General features: G+C 44.7%; 1 protein-coding gene and 1 long non-coding RNA gene across 2 annotated transcripts in view; one reads left to right on the top strand and one right to left on the bottom strand.

Annotated features, from left to right (window-relative positions):
• The window catches only part of LOC142216652 (uncharacterized), a 59,399-nt gene that overhangs the window by 28,844 nt on the left and 12,868 nt on the right, over positions 1 to 17,687 (top strand). The window lies entirely within an intron of this gene.
• DES (desmin) lies at positions 1,042 to 14,335 on the bottom strand. The gene is made up of 9 exons (XM_075284618.1): positions 13,709 to 14,335; positions 6,637 to 6,697; positions 6,402 to 6,497; positions 6,125 to 6,286; positions 5,918 to 6,043; positions 5,515 to 5,735; positions 4,910 to 4,953; positions 4,718 to 4,806; positions 1,042 to 1,335 (listed from the first exon to the last, which is right to left on the bottom strand). The coding sequence occupies exons 1-9, from the start codon at positions 14,239 to 14,241 to the stop codon at positions 1,294 to 1,296; spliced, it is 1,374 nt and encodes a 457-aa protein (XP_075140719.1). The 5' UTR covers positions 14,242 to 14,335; the 3' UTR covers positions 1,042 to 1,293.

The following is a 17,687-nucleotide window of genomic DNA, read 5'->3' as shown; positions in this document are numbered from 1 at the left end:
GCATTGCCTGAGAACCTGCCATGGTAGGAGTTGTAGTTTCACTTCAGCGGGGGGGGGGGGGTCACAGATGGATGTAACACATTAAAGTAGATCAGACGTTCTCCTCTATCATCCTGTCTCATCTCTATAGACTTACCAGTCACATTCAGTATCCAGTTTGACTAATAGGGGCGTACTCAATACGGATGTAGATTGTATTGTATGTAACATATATGCCTACAAAGTCTGTGCAGTTGGAAATAGTTTATTTTAGTCTAGGAATAATGTAGTACTAACAATCTGCCACTTGGTGGTGCTATAATAGTTTCCATTTTACAGTATATTGTAGGGGAAACTGCAGCTTCTGGACCAAAATGCTAAAATTTTAAGGAGTCCCCACCTGCCATGTAACATGTATGATGCTGTTTTTTTTATTATCTAGCAAAAGGACCCTTGGAGCCCCCTCACTCATGATATCTGGGTGCAAATGGCACCACTGAACTCCTGGGTGGAAATAAAGCCATTTAATGCGTTTGGCTCTCCAACTGTTGTGAGATTACAAGTATCAGCGTGCCTTGGAATTCATTTGCATGCTGGAACTTGTAGTTTTTCAGGGTTGCAGGCCACTCATGTATAGTATGGGTATTAAGTGAACAGATAAAGAAGTTCCTAAAAGGATCTGCAACCGTTGCAAAACTACAACCCCCAGCAAGTTGTCAGGGCATGTTGGGAGTTGCAAATTTTCAACAGCAGGAGAGCCAAAGATGGGAAACTTTTCGTGGGAATTTGCACATTAAGTATTGGGTCACCATAGTGATCACGAAATGTGGCAGATCCCCTAATCCTATAGGACAATAGTGTCCTGGGCACCGATGTGATTGTTACCATTCAGATATTTGCCATCAGTTGTCTAAGCCATCGATAGGATAAGAAGCCACAATTGCAGGACGGCACCGTTCAGCATCTCTGAGAAGTGGGTGAGGGTCAGGTACGTTGGGGTCCGTCATGGTCTATAGGATCATGGTGCTCGTGTTTCCTGGGAAATGAATGGGAATGCCAATGGTTGTGAAAGTGTTGGTTACTTTATTTCTCTTGCAATGATGAGAAACCTCCAAGAGGGGATTAGTTCTCTAGAGGGGGTGTCCTAATACACACTGGGCCCCCTGGCAGTCCATGGTATGGGGGAGAAGCAGTGACGGGTGTAGTGGAGATGTGTGGTGTGGGTACAGCATGAGATGGCCTAGGTCCAGCAGGGTTACGCTCAGGCTGTGCACTGTGGTCATTCCTGTGGGGTGTCCATCCTCGTGGGCCCTTTCACAGAACCTCTTGATGCTGCTGGGAAGCCTCACTGACAATCTGCGGACACAAAGAGACAAGTCAGAAGAGCTTCAAGTTATATGTGAAGAGACAGTCTACTCCCTACCCTGCTAGTAAACTGGAAGGAGTTAATAGTGAGTCCTCATTTCGGATCCCAATCTATTATCCACAATGGAGATCAGCTACAAGGGTGACCCAAAACCTCCTTGCCTTACATAAACTGTCCATGGATTTCAATAACCAGACTGCAATATTTAACTTCACCAGTGGTGGTGCTACAAAGAAATCGCAACTGATCACTAAGGATCTCATAGTGGGACATCCTGTGACCCGTTCATAGGGGTTGCACTAACTGAAACGGAAAGCAGAAAATTCTGAAATATATTCAATCCTAGTGGAATTACCAATCCCAAGAGAATCCTTTTCGACAAAATATTGTACACGCACACTTGTGCACATGTGAGAATTTGCACCAATATCTGACAATGCATGCAAGAGTAGATGTAGGTCTAGATAACAGTGGTCAGATGATGGGTCTTGGGCAGTGTCGGACTCGCCCACCAGAGTATCACAGCTTTCTCTGGTGGGCCCAGGCTCTGAAACAATAATGGTCCAGCAAAATACACCCAAATTTGAAGGATATTGTAGTCTATTTCCTAGGAGTTGTGGGGGTATTCCAAGGGTCTGCAGTCCGACACTGTACTTGGTTTGCTTAGCTCCATTATATGAGATTATTCAGAGGGCTGCCCTTCATCTGTATAGATATTGTGCACCTGGAGCCAGGGTCTGGGTGTACCAAGGGTCCAACCCTGGGTCTACTGGGCTGGTCCAACCCTGGTGGCATGGTCATTGGAGAACCCCCTGGTGCCATAATGGGTGTTGTACCACGCCCCAAGCCTCACACATCATCGGACCATCGTCATCATCCAGCTCCAGCCTCAGCGTGAAGATGTGAACAAATACTATAGAACATAGGCCATAAAGGAGCAATGCATTGTGGTAGGGTTAGGGATGGTGATGCACAGAGAAGTGCGGTATAACAACATGGTGGGGCATACATGGTGAAAGGTACTGGAAAGAGCAAAAGAACTGCTATTGAGTTAACCCTGGAAGAGTGATGTGGTCATAGAAGTGAAGGCAACAAGAGGAAAGTGCCCAAAGGTGACTTACCAGTGCTCCAGAGGAATAGAAGGTGCTCAGATCTGCTGGGGCAATGAGAAGTATGTGTGTGTGTTACTAATATGTCTACAGAGATAGTAGACAGAGAGAACTTCTCATAACTTACTCATTGCACCACCAATTCGAAGTCCGATCAAGAGCAAAGATGTAGACAGTGAAAAATCTACTCTATAAATCTACTCTATACTCCATAGTCCTCCTTTTGGACACCACCAGCTGTTGTAGGAAAAATGCTGCCTCTATAAGATAACTATTCCACATGTGAAAGTCTGACCCTATAGAAGAGTTTTCTGGAACATCCAGGGCTCCATCAATCTCCTAAGGATAGGTCATCAATTAATAGGCCTGGAAAACCCCTTCAACAGCCCTTTACAACTTGAGTCAAACCAGAGTCTTCTCCATAAGCCGTCTTAGAGATCCCTGCTGTAGTTATGGGTAATATACTGCACATAGCATGATGTGGGGTAATTCTGTACCCCATGTTTGTCCTCTTTTATACAGTGACATATAAAGTTTGTTTCTCCTATATTCTGTATGACCCTATAGAAAATAAATTGCAGTATTCAATACAAGCCTACATGCCATATTATGGAGGAATTACCAAATGGTGGCACAAAGAGTGTCCATAACAGGACTCCATGTGCCACCATACAAGGGGTAATTCATTGTGTGCATGGACCATAAGCATCAAATATAAAGATATACAGATCCAATATGGATGTGCTCTATATACAGATGAGTAGTATGTAGTCAGTATATTAAGCAGGGACCTAAATATCAGAAATGATCCATTACTGTGACTGTGGGGACAAAGCCTGCAAACATAAGGAGCAAATTAGAAGTGGGGTTTATCCTAACCCCATGGCGGTCCCTTAGATATTAATATTGACGGTTGCCCTTTTAGCTGTGTGCCTTTTTGTATGATGTAATGTGGCAACCTGACTCTTTCGGAGACGGACGGACATTGAGCATTTCATCCCCTGTTATAACTGTCCATCTTTTACTAGATTGCAGCTGTTGTGCCTTTACTTTTAGAAACTCTTAGGGAACAGCTGTTGTATTCTCTCCATGTCAGTGGGCGTTGTGTTGGTGTGTGCGGAGTCCTGTGCGTGTCCCGGTGTATATTCAGCACTCACTATAAAAAGCAGGATGAGGCCATGTAACTGAGCCGACATGAGTGACTCAACAGAAGGTCCGGAAAACCTACAGCTTCGGATCGAAGCAAGAATTGTGGGTGTAAAGCGGGAAATATCTAAGTGGCGGGGTCATATAATAGCAAATGGGGCAGCAGAATACGGGTGTGGAGGGGAGATTAGAGAAAGACTACCTATAGGGTTTTTTGTAGAAAACCCACAAAATAACCCCATTAGGGCTTTTTAGGATTTCCATCCCATCCTTCTTGACTAGTTACTATGTGAGGGGATTATAGGGGCAGGTACGGCCGCACTGAAGCTCAACTATACCAGCAGTGTAATATATACTGAAGGCTTCAGGTCCCATCAGCCTGACCCTCGCCCTGATCTTCATGACAAAGACTTTGCAGATACTTTCATGAATGCAGAGTCTAGATTGCCGGCACGCAACTCCCATTCCATTCCTTTCTTGGCTGAGCGTCAGGATTTACAGATGGAGTTACTGCCAAGTTTCCAAAAGTCGTTTAGGAAAAAAGAAATTAATGCTCAGGACAAAATGCTATAAAATATCGGTGAAGTGCGGGGAAAAGGGAGAAGATTTGTGTTATAGGGTCTGCAAGTGGGAGGAATTTCTTAAAAGGAGCGTATTGTATGATGGGAACGGTATTGGTGTCAGATGGCAGCGTACAGTGGGGAAATTTCACAACATCACAGTATGAGGGGGTAGTTTTTCTGTAATACAGTATGACGGGTAGTTTTGCAGTAGGAACAGGTGTATAGTGATATTTACTCATAGGGCAGTTTTATGCTGGGGGAGATTTTCTGATCACCATTTATGGTGAGTATTGGAAAGGGTTAAGTTCGCTTTCGTGTAAGGACATTTGCACAAGATATCCTCTGGACGGTTCTGCACATTAGGGAGGGGGTGAATAGGGTATAAAGGTTCAGTATATAGTAGACTAGCCACTAGTTCCTATCTTTGAACTGCCTGTATATCTTGGGGTGTCCGTGCACACAACATATGGGTTCCCTTGAAAGCAGATGACATTCAGTTCCTATCCATACTAAGACTACTGGCTGATCTTCTACATCCATGTTATGTTTCTCACCTCTCCGTCTCGGGTCTCAATAGTTTTGATCATGACTGTTTTCTTGGTGTGAACTTCAGATGCGGATGATCTCTGCTCGGGGCTGGTCTCTGCAGAAGACATAGACAAAGGCAATGTGAGGAATCGCTGGACAGAGAGACTTGTCTTATCTTCATACAAATAAGTAAGATTGATGAACGATAGTAATCTTACCTCTGAAGCTCAGCGCTGAATATGTCTGGATAGGGAGAGTGATCCTAAAATGTACAAAGATCATATGATTAGTACAGATTATTTACAACAGATCGTCCTTAGATTCTGCCTCGAAGACTGAAAGATCTGAAGTATTGAATGCTTATTTTTAGGCTGGATTTCTCACTTTAATAGAATTCCAATATGGCAGAAGAGTTGCGTACTATTCTAGATATACTCTGATACAACACTGGGTGTCTAAAGATTCTTAGGTGGTCTCTAAATTTGGATATAAAGATCTCCAGATCTTGCCAAAGTTGGGTCAGTTGGAAGAAAGCCATGCCATGTCATTGGTACATTAAGTTTTCGGACTGTTACACCAGAGGATCCTCCAGGACCCCAAGGGTTCAGCAGACGACAACCCAATTTAGAAATACCTTTAGAATTTTGGGTCTTCTCCTTATGGGTTAATTCCCAAATAACAGTATGTGTGCACCAAAGATTATTGCACAGTTCTAAGTGTTCTGTTGTAGGATGGGTCCCAGAATTATTTTCCCTTGTGGGCCCAAAAAGTCCCAACCCGCCGCTGTACACAACACATGTGCTCATCATGACTTAGGCATTACCTGCTCTCCTCTCCTTCCAGCAGTTTACGGTATGTGGCAATCTCAACATCCAACGCCATCTTGACATTCAACAGATCCTGATATTCGCGGAGATGTCTCGCCATCTCATCTTTCAAGTTACGGATTTCTTCTTCTAGCCGGCCAATGGTTTCTTGGTACCCAGCTGCCTCTCCGGCAAATCTTTCCTCTAGGTCCCGCATCTGGCGCATCAGGGAATCATTCTGAAAAAAAATGGAGTCATTGGTATAAGGTATAGTTCATTCTTGAGATGCCGATCTTCTAGGCCAGCTCATGAGAAGGCTACTAGTATAGTTCATGTATGCAAGAATTTGGCATTCTTCAAGGATCATAGATGATCGAGTTGCAAATAGTTACATGCAAATTTTGACAATCTGATACTTACTGTTCCCTTGAGAGCATCAATCTCGCAGGTGTAGGACTGGATCTGGTGACGGTATTCCATCAGCTCCTGTTTGGACTGGCGAAGAGCCTCGTTGTTCTTCTGTTGAGCTTGGTTGAGGTCAGACACCTGAAGGACATAAGTTATAGATAGTGACGGTACTATCTAGAACCCACTGGTGGAACATTATGGACCAAGTCTGGTAATTACCTTGGATTTGTACCAATCCTCAGCTTCTGCCACGTTCTTGGCTGCGATAGTCTCATACTGAGCCCGGATATCTCTGAGGGCTGCGGTCAAGTCTGGTTTGGACACGTCCAACTCTACCTGCACATGTTGTTCCTGTAGCTGTGCCTGGAGTTCACGAATTTCCTACGGAAACACAAAAAACCTTCTCAATCGCTGGAGAACATGTAATCTATGTTATCGAAAAAGGAACTAAGACATCTTGAAGTGTTGGAAATTACATCTTGGTGGCCATTCTTACCTCCTCGTGTATCTTCTTGAGGAAAGCAATCTCTTCCTGCAGAGATTCGATCCTCCTCTCCAGATCAATCCTGGCCAGGGTGGCAGCATCAACATCCTGAAGAGATGGAAAGAGAGTTAATAAGAAGGTTTACATGGAAGAACATAGGGATTAGAGATAGGGAAGTGCGTTATCTAAGGTCATGTTACATAGAATAGATCCACTGGGGGTTTTAGTCCCTGTTAATACAACTTACAGCTCTGAAGGCGGACAGGTTATTTTCGGCATCTTCCTTAAGCTGGATCTCCTCTTGCAGCCTGGAGAGACACAGACCAGTCAGCACTAGTTACTCAGATGATAAATCATTCAGCTTATTCTTCATACTAGTAATAGGGTAACATGTGGAGCGGGGCCGCAAGGAAATGTATAATTCAGGAAAGGAGAGTAAGTCATAGCACATACCGTCTGATGCCTGCTAGTACGGTATAAAAAGACTGCACCGAGAAATGGTGTACGGATGTAGCAAGAAGATGATGGATACTTTATTACATGGCACATACAATAAGTTACCCTGACAGCTTATTGCTACATTTAATGAGCTGACCATTATTTATTGTATTATTGGAACGTTTGGAGCGGGGTCCGGGGAATATACAACTGCTTGTTTTACTTTTTTTTGATAGATAGATAGATAGATAGATAGGAGATAGATAGATAGATAGATAGATAGATAGATAGATAGATGATAGATAGGAGATAGATAGATAGATAGATAGATAGATAGATAGATAGGAGATAGATAGATAGATAGATAGATAGATAGATAGATAGGAGATAGATAGATAGATAGATAGATAGATAGATAGATAGGAGATAGATAGATAGATAGATAGATAGGAGATAGATAGATAGATAGATAGATAGATAGATAGATGATAGATAGGAGATAGATAGATAGATAGATAGATAGATAGATAGATAGATAGGAGATAGATAGATAGATAGATAGATAGATAGGAGATAGATAGATAGATAGATAGGAGATAGATAGATAGATAGATAGATAGATAGGAGATAGATAGATAGATAGATAGATAGATAGATAGGAGATAGATAGATAGATAGATAGATAGATAGATAGATAGATAGATAGAACTTTCAGGACTTGTAATGAATGAGTATGAATGCTTTAGTATGGGTGCTATACTATGGGTGTTATACAGTTGGAGGACACTCCAGTGCTAACCTTCATAGTACATGTAAGTGTGATATAATAGGGACCTCTGATCCCCGGATGAGAATACTATTAATGTGATGAATGGAGAAGAGACAGAAGACGATTTTCACTGTTCCTCTCCTATTAAGGCCGTTGTGTTGCCCCCTCCCCCTTTTTAGGAATGGCCATGACCTCACGCTATAGCTTGTTTTATATTCCTTATGGGAAATTATCGCCCATCTCACCATATAGGGAGCACACACAGGAGGCTTCTACTATCTGCTCTTCTTCAGGGTCCTGACAGTATTAGTGTCCTATGTGGGTGGGGGGTCATCTTGCCACTTATTTAAAGACACAGTACACCTAAATTCAGCAGCTTATATGTCCTCACTCACTTACAGTTACTGTCTCTTTAACTGGCTGTCTTGTGTGACTTATGTGTCAGCTGTCTCTATGAACAAGTGGTCAGTGACTCCCGATATCTCTCTCAGGACAGGAGAGCTGGAGATCCTGTATATTTATAGTCCGCAGTTTCCGCCTCCATTATTAAAGCCAATTCATCTTGTCCAATTCTCTTCCCTTTATATGTAAATATCCCTATTGTAACTTAGGAACTCCACATAAATATCACATGTTCCTATATATTATTAATTGCCCCCAGTGCTGCCTAAAAATATCCTTCAGCGTATGTATATCTAGTCGTATATGAGGCCATAGCAGGCCAAGTGCAATGTTCAGGCCAATAACAGGACAGAATATAGCGCAGTCCTGAAATACTCAATGTGGTGCAAGGAAATTTAAAAAAAATATCAAGAAACACCCAAAAAGCAAAGACTGGTCCCAAAATGTATCAAGTGGGGAGTAAAAAAAGCAGAAGAATGTTTCAAATTCTGCGCTTTGCAGGTTTCCGTCTTCTGCCCGAGAAACTGGACAAAAGACGGAAACTGGCAAACAGTTTTCAAACCCTTTCACTTGAATGGATTTACAAAGTGACCGCCCGTGAGCGTCTTGTGCTTGTCCACGGTAAAACCGTTTATTTTTAACTGCATACAAAGTCGGACATGCAGGACTGTGTCCAGATACAAAAAACTGGTTTTGCCGCGGAGAGGCACAAGAAGCTCATGGGTGGACACTGACTGCCAGGATTACATCTCCTGTTCAGTTTCTCAGGCAGAAGACAGAAACCCACAAAGTGGATACTGGGCATAGGTGTGAACCCGCCCTTAGTATCACCAGAACCAGCATATCACCCCAGCCCTGCAGATAGATAGGTTACTGTACCCAGAACCAGCATATCACCCAGTCCTGCAGATAGATAGGTTACTGTCACCAGACCCAGCATATCACCCCAGTCCTGCAGATAGATAGGTTACTGTCACCAGTACCAGCATATCACCCCAGTCCTGCAGATAGATAGGTTACTGTACCCAGAACCAGCATATCACCCCAGCCCTGCAGATAGATAGGTTACTGTCACCAGACCCAGCATATCATCCAGTCCTGCAGATAGATAGGTTACTGTCACCAGAACCACCATATGACCCCAGCCCTGCAGATAGATAGTTTACTGTCACCAGACCCAGCATATCACCCCAGCCCTGCAGATAGATAGGTTACTGTCACCAGTACCAGCATATCACCCCAGCCCTGCAGATAGATAGGTTACTGTCACCAGAACCAGCATATCACCCCAGCCCTGCAGATAGATAGGTTACTGTCACCAGAACCAGCATATCACCCCAGCCCTGCAGATAGATAGGTTACTGTCACCAGACCCAGCATATCACCCCAGCCCTGCAGATAGATAGGTTACTGTCACCAGTACCAGCATATCACCCCAGCCCTGCAGATAGATAGGTTACTGTCACCAGTACCAGCATATCACCCCAGTCCTGCAGATAGATAGGTTACTGTACCCAGAACCAGCATATCACCCCAGCCCTGCAGATAGATAGGTTACTGTCACCGGAACCAGCATATCACCCCAGCCCTGCAGATAGATAGGTTACTGTCACCAGAACCAGCATATCACCCCAGCCCTGCAGATAGATAGGTTACTGTCACCAGAACCAGCATATCACCCCAGCCCTGCAGATAGATAGGTTACTGTCACCAGAACCAGCATATCACCCCAGCCCTGCAGATAGATAGGTTAATGTCACCAGAACCAGCATATCACCCTAGCCCTGCAGATAGATAGGTTAGTGTCACCAGAACCAGCATATCACCCCAGCCCTGCAGATAGATAGGTTAATGTCACCAGTACCAGCATATCACCCCAGCCCTGCAGATAGATAGGTTACTGTCACCAGACCCAGCATATCACCCCAGCCCTGCAGATAGATAGGTTACTGTCACCAGAACCAGCATATCACCCCAGACCTGCAGATAGATAGGTTAGTGTCACCAGACCCAGCATATCACCCCAGCCCTGCAGATAGATAGGTTACTGTCACCAGACCCAGCATATCACCCCAGCCCTGCAGATAGATAGGTTAGTGTCACCAGAACCAGCATATCACCCCAGCATTGCAGATAGATAGATATTAAAATTTGCAGTAAAAATTTGAATTGAAAAAAAAAGTAGTGAGCAATAAAACTATAATGGTGTCCGTGTGTTTTCTGCACGGTGTCTAGACGAATCATGCAGAGAGGAAAGTAGTTCATGCAGCACTTTTCACTCCTCATGATTCGTGCGAACAAAAAACAGAAGAAAACACACGGACCCCATTATAGTCAATGGGGTCCTTGTGCTTTCACTGCTCACCGCTTTTTAATGCGCTCGGTATTCTGTTCGGGGGGTCCCCATGCAGACTCCCTGAATGGAATACCGAACGCAAATGTGAACCAGGCCTAGCTAAGGAATTCTCACAAAATTTTCATGAAGTTAGATTTCCCATATAGAAATCTGAAAAAGTTAGCTGACAACAAAGTAAGTGACATTAACAAGGCGATTCAAGAACTGAATGCTCCAGGTGGTCCTCTAGTGCAGGGGTCCCCAACCGCCGGTCCGCGGACCAATACCGGGCCATGGGGGCATGTTGCACCGATCTGCGTACCGGCGGCAAGGAGTCAGCAGCACTGACACTTGGTTGTTGCTCATCGGGATAAGGTGAGCAAAGTGTGGGGTTGAGCCGGGACCTGCTGTATGTCCGGGATTCTAGTACTGTGCAGGACATGCAGCGAGTCTTGGCTCCACCCCGCACTCGCCTACCAAACTTTGGGCAACTACATTACACGTCACTTGTCCCTGTAGTGAGGCTGTAGTGAAGTTAATAGCAGCATTAGGAGTGATATCTGTCATCAGTAGCCATCTTCATAACCCGCAGTGTCCGTCATCAGTAATCTACACCCCCATGCTTAACCCTGCCCCTAACCACACCCCTTCCCCACCCCCATCCACACCCCTTCCCGCCCCCGCTGGGCCATAGAAAAATTGTCTTGCTGAAACGGGTCCCTGGCGGAAAACAGATTGGGGAGCTCTGCTCTAGTGTATGTAATGTGTGGCCATTGCTCCATTCACTTCTATGGGAGATCACTGCTCGGACCACCAGCAATCTGACCCTTACCCCTTATCCTGTTGATAGGGGATACATGCATGTCCGAGCCCTTCTTTATACATGCCTCATAGAGGGAACCCCCACCCTACAGGGCTTGCAGAGTTTCCATTCATCTTCGGGCCCTGGTGCCTGACGCCCCCTCTACATAAGAAGACCCTAGTCCTATATATAGCCCATGGCGCTGTTAATTTGTGATTTTAGGAGAAAATGCCAACAATTCAGCCTTAAAGGTCACCCGAGGTGTATATATGTCCCCTGCCCTTTCACTAGTGCAGCGCTGTATATGTGTCCTTGGGGGTGACATATGATGAAATACGGCGCCAGGTTCTGCTCCTCGGTATAAATAGTCGCCTCTTGGTTAGAATGAACAGCTGTTGCTGGGTCCGACACGTGGTGGCATTTGACGCATAGCAATTGTCCGGCCCGTGACTGACGCAGCAGTGTTGAGCCTGTCATACGTAGCAGAGCTGTTTGTCAATGTCTTTTAATAGTAATTAAACAACTAATTGTATGGCATTGTTTGTGCACTTTATCTCGTTTAGGGATATTAATGCTGCTAGTAACAATACAACTTCATCTGAGAACTGAAAAATAGGATGGGTTGTCCATTTCTGGCCATGAATGGGGTCTTTGTTTTTTTTTTGTGTTTGGGGGCCATACTTGTTTCATAGTGACATATATGACCATTATTCATCAAGAGCAAGCACTTTTGGCTCTAATTACTATATATGATGGGTCTATAGTGGGGGTAGGAGGCTGCCCGATACCTCCAGCACCCAAACAAGGTAGTAGGGCCCATCCACATTATTGTAGATAGATAAAGGCAGGCAATAGTTAGACATGTGGGCAGCTCAGATTTCAGTGGAGTGAACCGGGCACGTGCATGGCCATGTCTTCATTCACACTATACCTGCATGCAGATGGGGGTTCAACATGAAATTCACATTGTACCAAAATAGCCCAAGACTCTATAATTGAAAGGACCTGACCTTCTTACCAACATGTTTCTTGCAATGAAGTTGGTAAATAAATCATGTGATTCCTCAAGACCAATCAGAGAAGAGTCTTTGAAGTTCACAGACAACCAATGCTTTCTATTGGCTGCTCTCCACCATGCTTTACACTGCAGCTCCACTTGCTTAGACTAGTTACTGAGTATACACTCATGGGGAACTGGGATCTTGTTATAAATATCTAATTATTAATAACAGCATTAACTGGCTGCCATACACTGCCCACAGTAAGTAGAGGAGAACCTGCTCTAAAACCATATACATTCCACTCTCTATATAGGCAGAATATATAGAGAGAGAAGTAATGACCTGTACGGATCCAAATAAACTGCTTTGGTTGCAATAGAAAGACTTCCACCCAACTTCAACAATAGTCTATGACCCCAAACGCATGACCGTGTTGTTCATGAGTCCATCTTCAGGCCTTGAGCCTAGACACAAGACTCAGGACATGTTCTATTCTGCAGTCCAGGCTCATCCAATAAAATGTATGGATCCATAGGAAACATGGCTGACACATTTAATTTTTCATGGATCTGTAAAGGGCACACAGTCGTGTGCATGTAACCTCTTCTATTATCCCCTAAACTTCCTGCTCACCCCCTCCCCTCTCCATAGACTTCTATAGTGACCTGCATTTCTCTCTTATATTACAAAGTTTCTTACAATTACCTGCCAGGATTAATTTACGCAAATTTTGTTGAAAATGACATTTAAAGGGGTTGTCCAGGATTAGTAAACATGGCTGATTTCTTCTAAAAACAGCCCTACACCTGTCCATAGGATGTGTGTGGTATTGCAGCTCAGCTCCATTCACTTTAAGGAGGACGAGCTGTAATATCACGCCCCTGGACAGATGGCGCTGTTCCAGGAAGCAAGCAGCCATGTTTTGTAAACCCTGTACAACCCCTCTGTCCCGGCCACTGCTGAAGAACACGATGAAGTTATGGAGGAAGTCAGTGACATTGATGCCTGTATTCCTGTATCCGCTCCCACATTCCTGCAAGGGGAAGGACCTTATATGGAGACTATAGAGATAAGGACTGTAGGGGGGAGCAAGGAGCTGGTGGGATACACAGACAGAGGGATCCGAATGGTGGGAATGGCATATGTCACAGCGAACAGGTAATGTTAACCCTTTACTAACTGATGACATTCAAATGGTTTGATACATATGTAGCAGAGCTGAGTTTGTCACTCCTGGGGTACATGGTCATCGTGATAACCCTATGAGTAAAGTTAATGCAGTCGTGTCCGCTATATGAAACCTTAGATATCACTCAATTATGGGCTGTGACACATTCAGCTCTGCTACACCTGTAATATCCTGCTCGATTTTCCATCGCTATATTGTTATTGTCATGTTTTATGTGTCATTACAAATATACCATTACAATAAAATACTATTTAAAATTTCTTCTTTCCCCTTCTGTCACCTTTGCCTGTCTTTGCTGCCTATTGCCTGCCACCTTATTACAGCTCTGGTTACAGAGCCAAGCACTACAACATCTCCGTCCTGGACTGATATAGTGCACTCACCTCTGTTTTAGTTTCTGCAGGTCATCGGCTAGGTTGTCCCTTTCCACCTCCACTCGTGACCTCTGGTTTGTGAGGATGTCCACTTGGCGTCTCAGCTCCCTCATCTCCTCCTCGTACAGCTCGCTGATTCTGGTTGGCTCCTTGCCCTTGATTCGGTTGACTTCGGCCACCAGGATGGCGTTCTGCTGTTCCAGGTAGCGTACCTTCTCAATGTAGTTGGCGAACCTGTCGTTCAGTTCCTGCAACTCAACCTTCTCATTGGTTCTGGTGTGGAGGAACTCCTGGTTCATCGCATCGGCGAGGCTGAAGTCCAGGACGTCATAGCTGGCTCTTACCGGGGCAAGCCTTGTGGACTTGAAGCTGGAAAGGCTTGGGACGGCGGAGGAGCGAGACACCTGGTAGACCCTGGAGGACAAGGAGCTGGAGGATCCTGCTTTGGATCCAAAAGAGGATCTAGAGAATGATGGAGATGCACCTCCGAAGGTGCGGCGGTAGGAAGATGCCCGTTGGGTGGAGGAGTATGACTGGCTCATGCTTGCGGTGGTCTTGCTTTTGGCTTGGAAGCGGTGAGCCTGGAGATAGGGCTCTCAATGGAAGTGGGGTGAATTGTCAAGAGCGAAAGTAGAGGTCCTTGTCTATTTGTACTGTACGTCCCTGACCAGTGACACCAGATACCTCCTCTCTCTCCAGTGCGCCCACCTCTTCCCATAACACCCACCCACCCTTCTATTCCATCCCACACAGTAAGTAAAGATCACTTCCAATTGTCTTATGAACAGCTGCAACGTCTTCCCATGCCTGGGACATCTGATGGTCTCATGAAGCAATATTCGTCAACATCTAAAACTAACTTCAGCTTTTCCAAACTTTCTGGAAGTCTCATTCTTGAAAACTTTATGAACGTCTAGTTCTCCGGTTCAGCGTAGGTCTGGAAAGGGTTAACAGGGGAAACCAAAGTTGCTACAGTCTGTTACAATGTATTTGTCTGTATGAAACGTAGCAAATGGTATTCTCTGCTACTTACAATGAACAGGATTGTACTCAGCAGATGTAGCAGAGATGAATTTGTCATCGACTCAAGATGGCGTCTTAATGGGTCATTGGTGGCCACCGAATCATCAGAATCATCTAGAATTATCAATCAGACCCAAAGGTGTTATATCCATGATAAATATAGCTCTGCTACATGTGTACATGATCTAGAGGTGCAGCAGGGATATTCAGTCTATGGTACATACATGATATACAATGTATATTTTTATTAACAAATTAGTTACAAACCCTAAATTTGCATATTTTAATGGCTTTGTGGCTAATAGAAATGAATATATAATTGCTTATTTAATTACTATTCTCAGCCTATCTACATGTGTTCCTGGGACACAGTATCCATGCAGCCCGCTGTTCTCCTAGACCCAGGGCCCCAATGATAGCACTGACTTAAGCCCATTTTATGTACATTACACCCCTGGTCTGGTATCCAGGGTCTGAATGAGTCAATGTACATTTCAGTGTGACCGGTCTAGATGTCACCGGACAGCTCGCCCCTCATGTATTCCGGAGCCGGGAAAAGAATACACATATCTACTGTATTTATAGGCTGCCACCCACCAGAATAGGAGCCTATCAGATCTCCATCCAAGCGGCAGTATAGGTGTCCTGCGTGGGAGCTGAGTAAAGGGTACGGCTCCGTTCACAAGGTAAACAGTAATGTGCAAAAGTTTTAGGCAGGCGTGAAAAAAATTCATCAAAGTAAGAATGCTTTCAGAAATAGAAGGGTTAAAAGTTTATATTGTCAATTAACCTAAGAGAAATTCCATCAATATTTGGTGTGACCTTTGCCCTCCATCAGTTCTCTAAAACGTTTGCACGTCACTATACATATGGAGTATTTTCTGATGTGTATACCGTATATAAAGGTGTATGTCACCCATATGTATATCGTTTTATTGAACAGTATCGTCCATATCCATCCCTAGGTATGCCAACATGATCAGGAGGTGTTGTCATAGGGGTATAAGATAAGATATAGAGGTGTCAGGATTTTCTGACAATCAACTTACTTCAGTCTCTGATAACTCAGCGCAGGGATGAAACATTTAGATGACACTTTTTTTTTTGCAGACTTTATTGATAATTTCCTGCTACTTCTCCTTTAAGCTGATTTTTCGTACCGTGACTTGGAGGTGGAGGGCAGGGTTTCCTGTTTGGCGACATTACATGAAGTTCATGGGAAGAATCTACTGGTTAAGACAAGGACAAGAGAACAGACACTTGAGGTTGAAGATGTGAGGAACCGTTCTGGGAAGGAAGCAAGAGTTCTCCAGAAAGTGGAGTCGGAGCTGAGAAGCAGAAGATGACACGGATACTGGTGGCCATAGAGGTCTGATAGTGGTGGCCATAGAGGTCTGATAGTGGTGGCCATAGAGGTCTGACAGTGGTGGCCATAGAGGTCTGATAGTGGTGGCCATAGAGGTCTGATAGTGGTGGCCATAGAGGTCTGATACTGGTGGCCATAGAAGTCTGATACTGGTGGCCACAGAGGTCTGATACTGGTGGCCACAGAGGTCTGATACTGGTGGTCACAGAGGTCTTTTACTGGTGGCCATAGAAGTCTGATACTGGTGGCCACAGAGGTCTGATAGTGGTGGCCATAGAGGTCTGATAGTGGTGGCCATAGAGGTCTGATAGTGGTGGCCATAGAAGTCTAATACTGGTGGCCACAGAGGTCTGATAGTGGTGGCCATAGAGGTCTGATATTGGTGGCCATAGAGGTCTGATAGTGGTGGCCATAGAAGTCTAATACTGGTGGCCACAGAGGTCTGATAGTGGTGGCCATAGAGGTCTGATAGTGGTGGCCATAGAAGTCTAATACTGGTGGCCATAGAGGTCTGGTACTGGTGGCCATAGAGTTCATTGTTAATATCACTCCATCTCCACAGCTCTGACCAGGGATTTCTCCTTCGCTGCCTTGTCTACTGGCATCCAGAGTGGTCTGAACTCCTCCTTCTGTCTCATCATGTGCGATATCCTCCACATTCTGTGCTGCAGCTCTGCTTATTCAGATTGGCTACTGTTATGAGAACAAGCTCCACAGCAGCCCCTACACTGTACAATAGCCCTAGTGGCCTTCTGTATAATGTTCCACAATGGCCCCTACACCGTATAATAGTCCTCTGTGGGTCCCATACATAGTAATGGCCCCCAGTGTCCCCCTACACAGTATTATGGTTATGGTAGTACTTCCATTACTGCCCTGATGGTGGCACTGTAATCAAGTACTCACCAGAAAGGCAGCAGGCTGGTGCAGCCTCATCCAATGCTGATGTAATATTTTAGTTGTTCCCATCATTTATAAGGTCACTTTCAGCCGTCAGCCCGACTAGGGGACGAATGACCCAGACTAACAGCCTATGGTACTGACAATATGGCTAAGACCCCTGGTTGGGATATGGGACTGTTATACTGGAGGAAAAATATGCATGTGCTAAAGTCTAACTTGAAACTTGTGTTGTGAGTCAGCCCTGACCATGTCCACCACTATTAGGAAATACCTCAAAATTAGACTTTGTAGAAGGACAGACGGGGACAGGTGCCATGTAAATATACGGCCTCCCCATACAGCAGCTGGCACAGATGGCCGCACTGGTTTTAAGCCCATTCTATATTTAATCTGTGCTGTTTTGGGCAGAAAAGAATTGGGAATCCCATACAGAAGGTCTCTCGCATGTCTTCTTTTTGTTTCTCAGATGATTTTTGGCAAGTAGTAGTAAGAAGAGAGGAGCTGCTGCGGTGACCGGCTGATCGGTGGAGGGGCTCCCAGGACCACAGCATACAGGCTTATTCTGCTGGGTATATCTGGTATTACATGCCAGCATAGGGGCTATTATGGTTGGCAATACCACAAAAACTGAACGCAGCAAAAATCTGGAGGACACACGCCTAAGCTTGTAATTGAAAGAGATTGTAAATGTCAGGA

This window comes from Leptodactylus fuscus, chromosome 8 (genome assembly GCF_031893055.1).
Source record: "Leptodactylus fuscus isolate aLepFus1 chromosome 8, aLepFus1.hap2, whole genome shotgun sequence".
In the NCBI taxonomy this organism is placed as follows: Eukaryota; Metazoa; Chordata; class Amphibia; order Anura; family Leptodactylidae; genus Leptodactylus; species Leptodactylus fuscus.
This window is presented reverse-complemented; position numbering and strand designations above follow the sequence as displayed.

Coding starts and splice junctions, on each gene's coding strand:
- DES (XM_075284618.1), bottom strand. CDS start 14,241: ATGAGCCAGTCATACTCCTCCACCCAACGGGCATCTTCCTACCGCCGC. Junction 4,807..4,909: donor TTCAGCGCTGAGCTTCAGAG/GTAAGATTACTA, acceptor TGTCTTCTGCAG/AGACCAGCCCCGAGCAGAGA. Junction 1,336..4,717: donor TTGAGACCCGAGACGGAGAG/GTGAGAAACATA, acceptor TTGTGTCCGCAG/ATTGTCAGTGAGGCTTCCCA.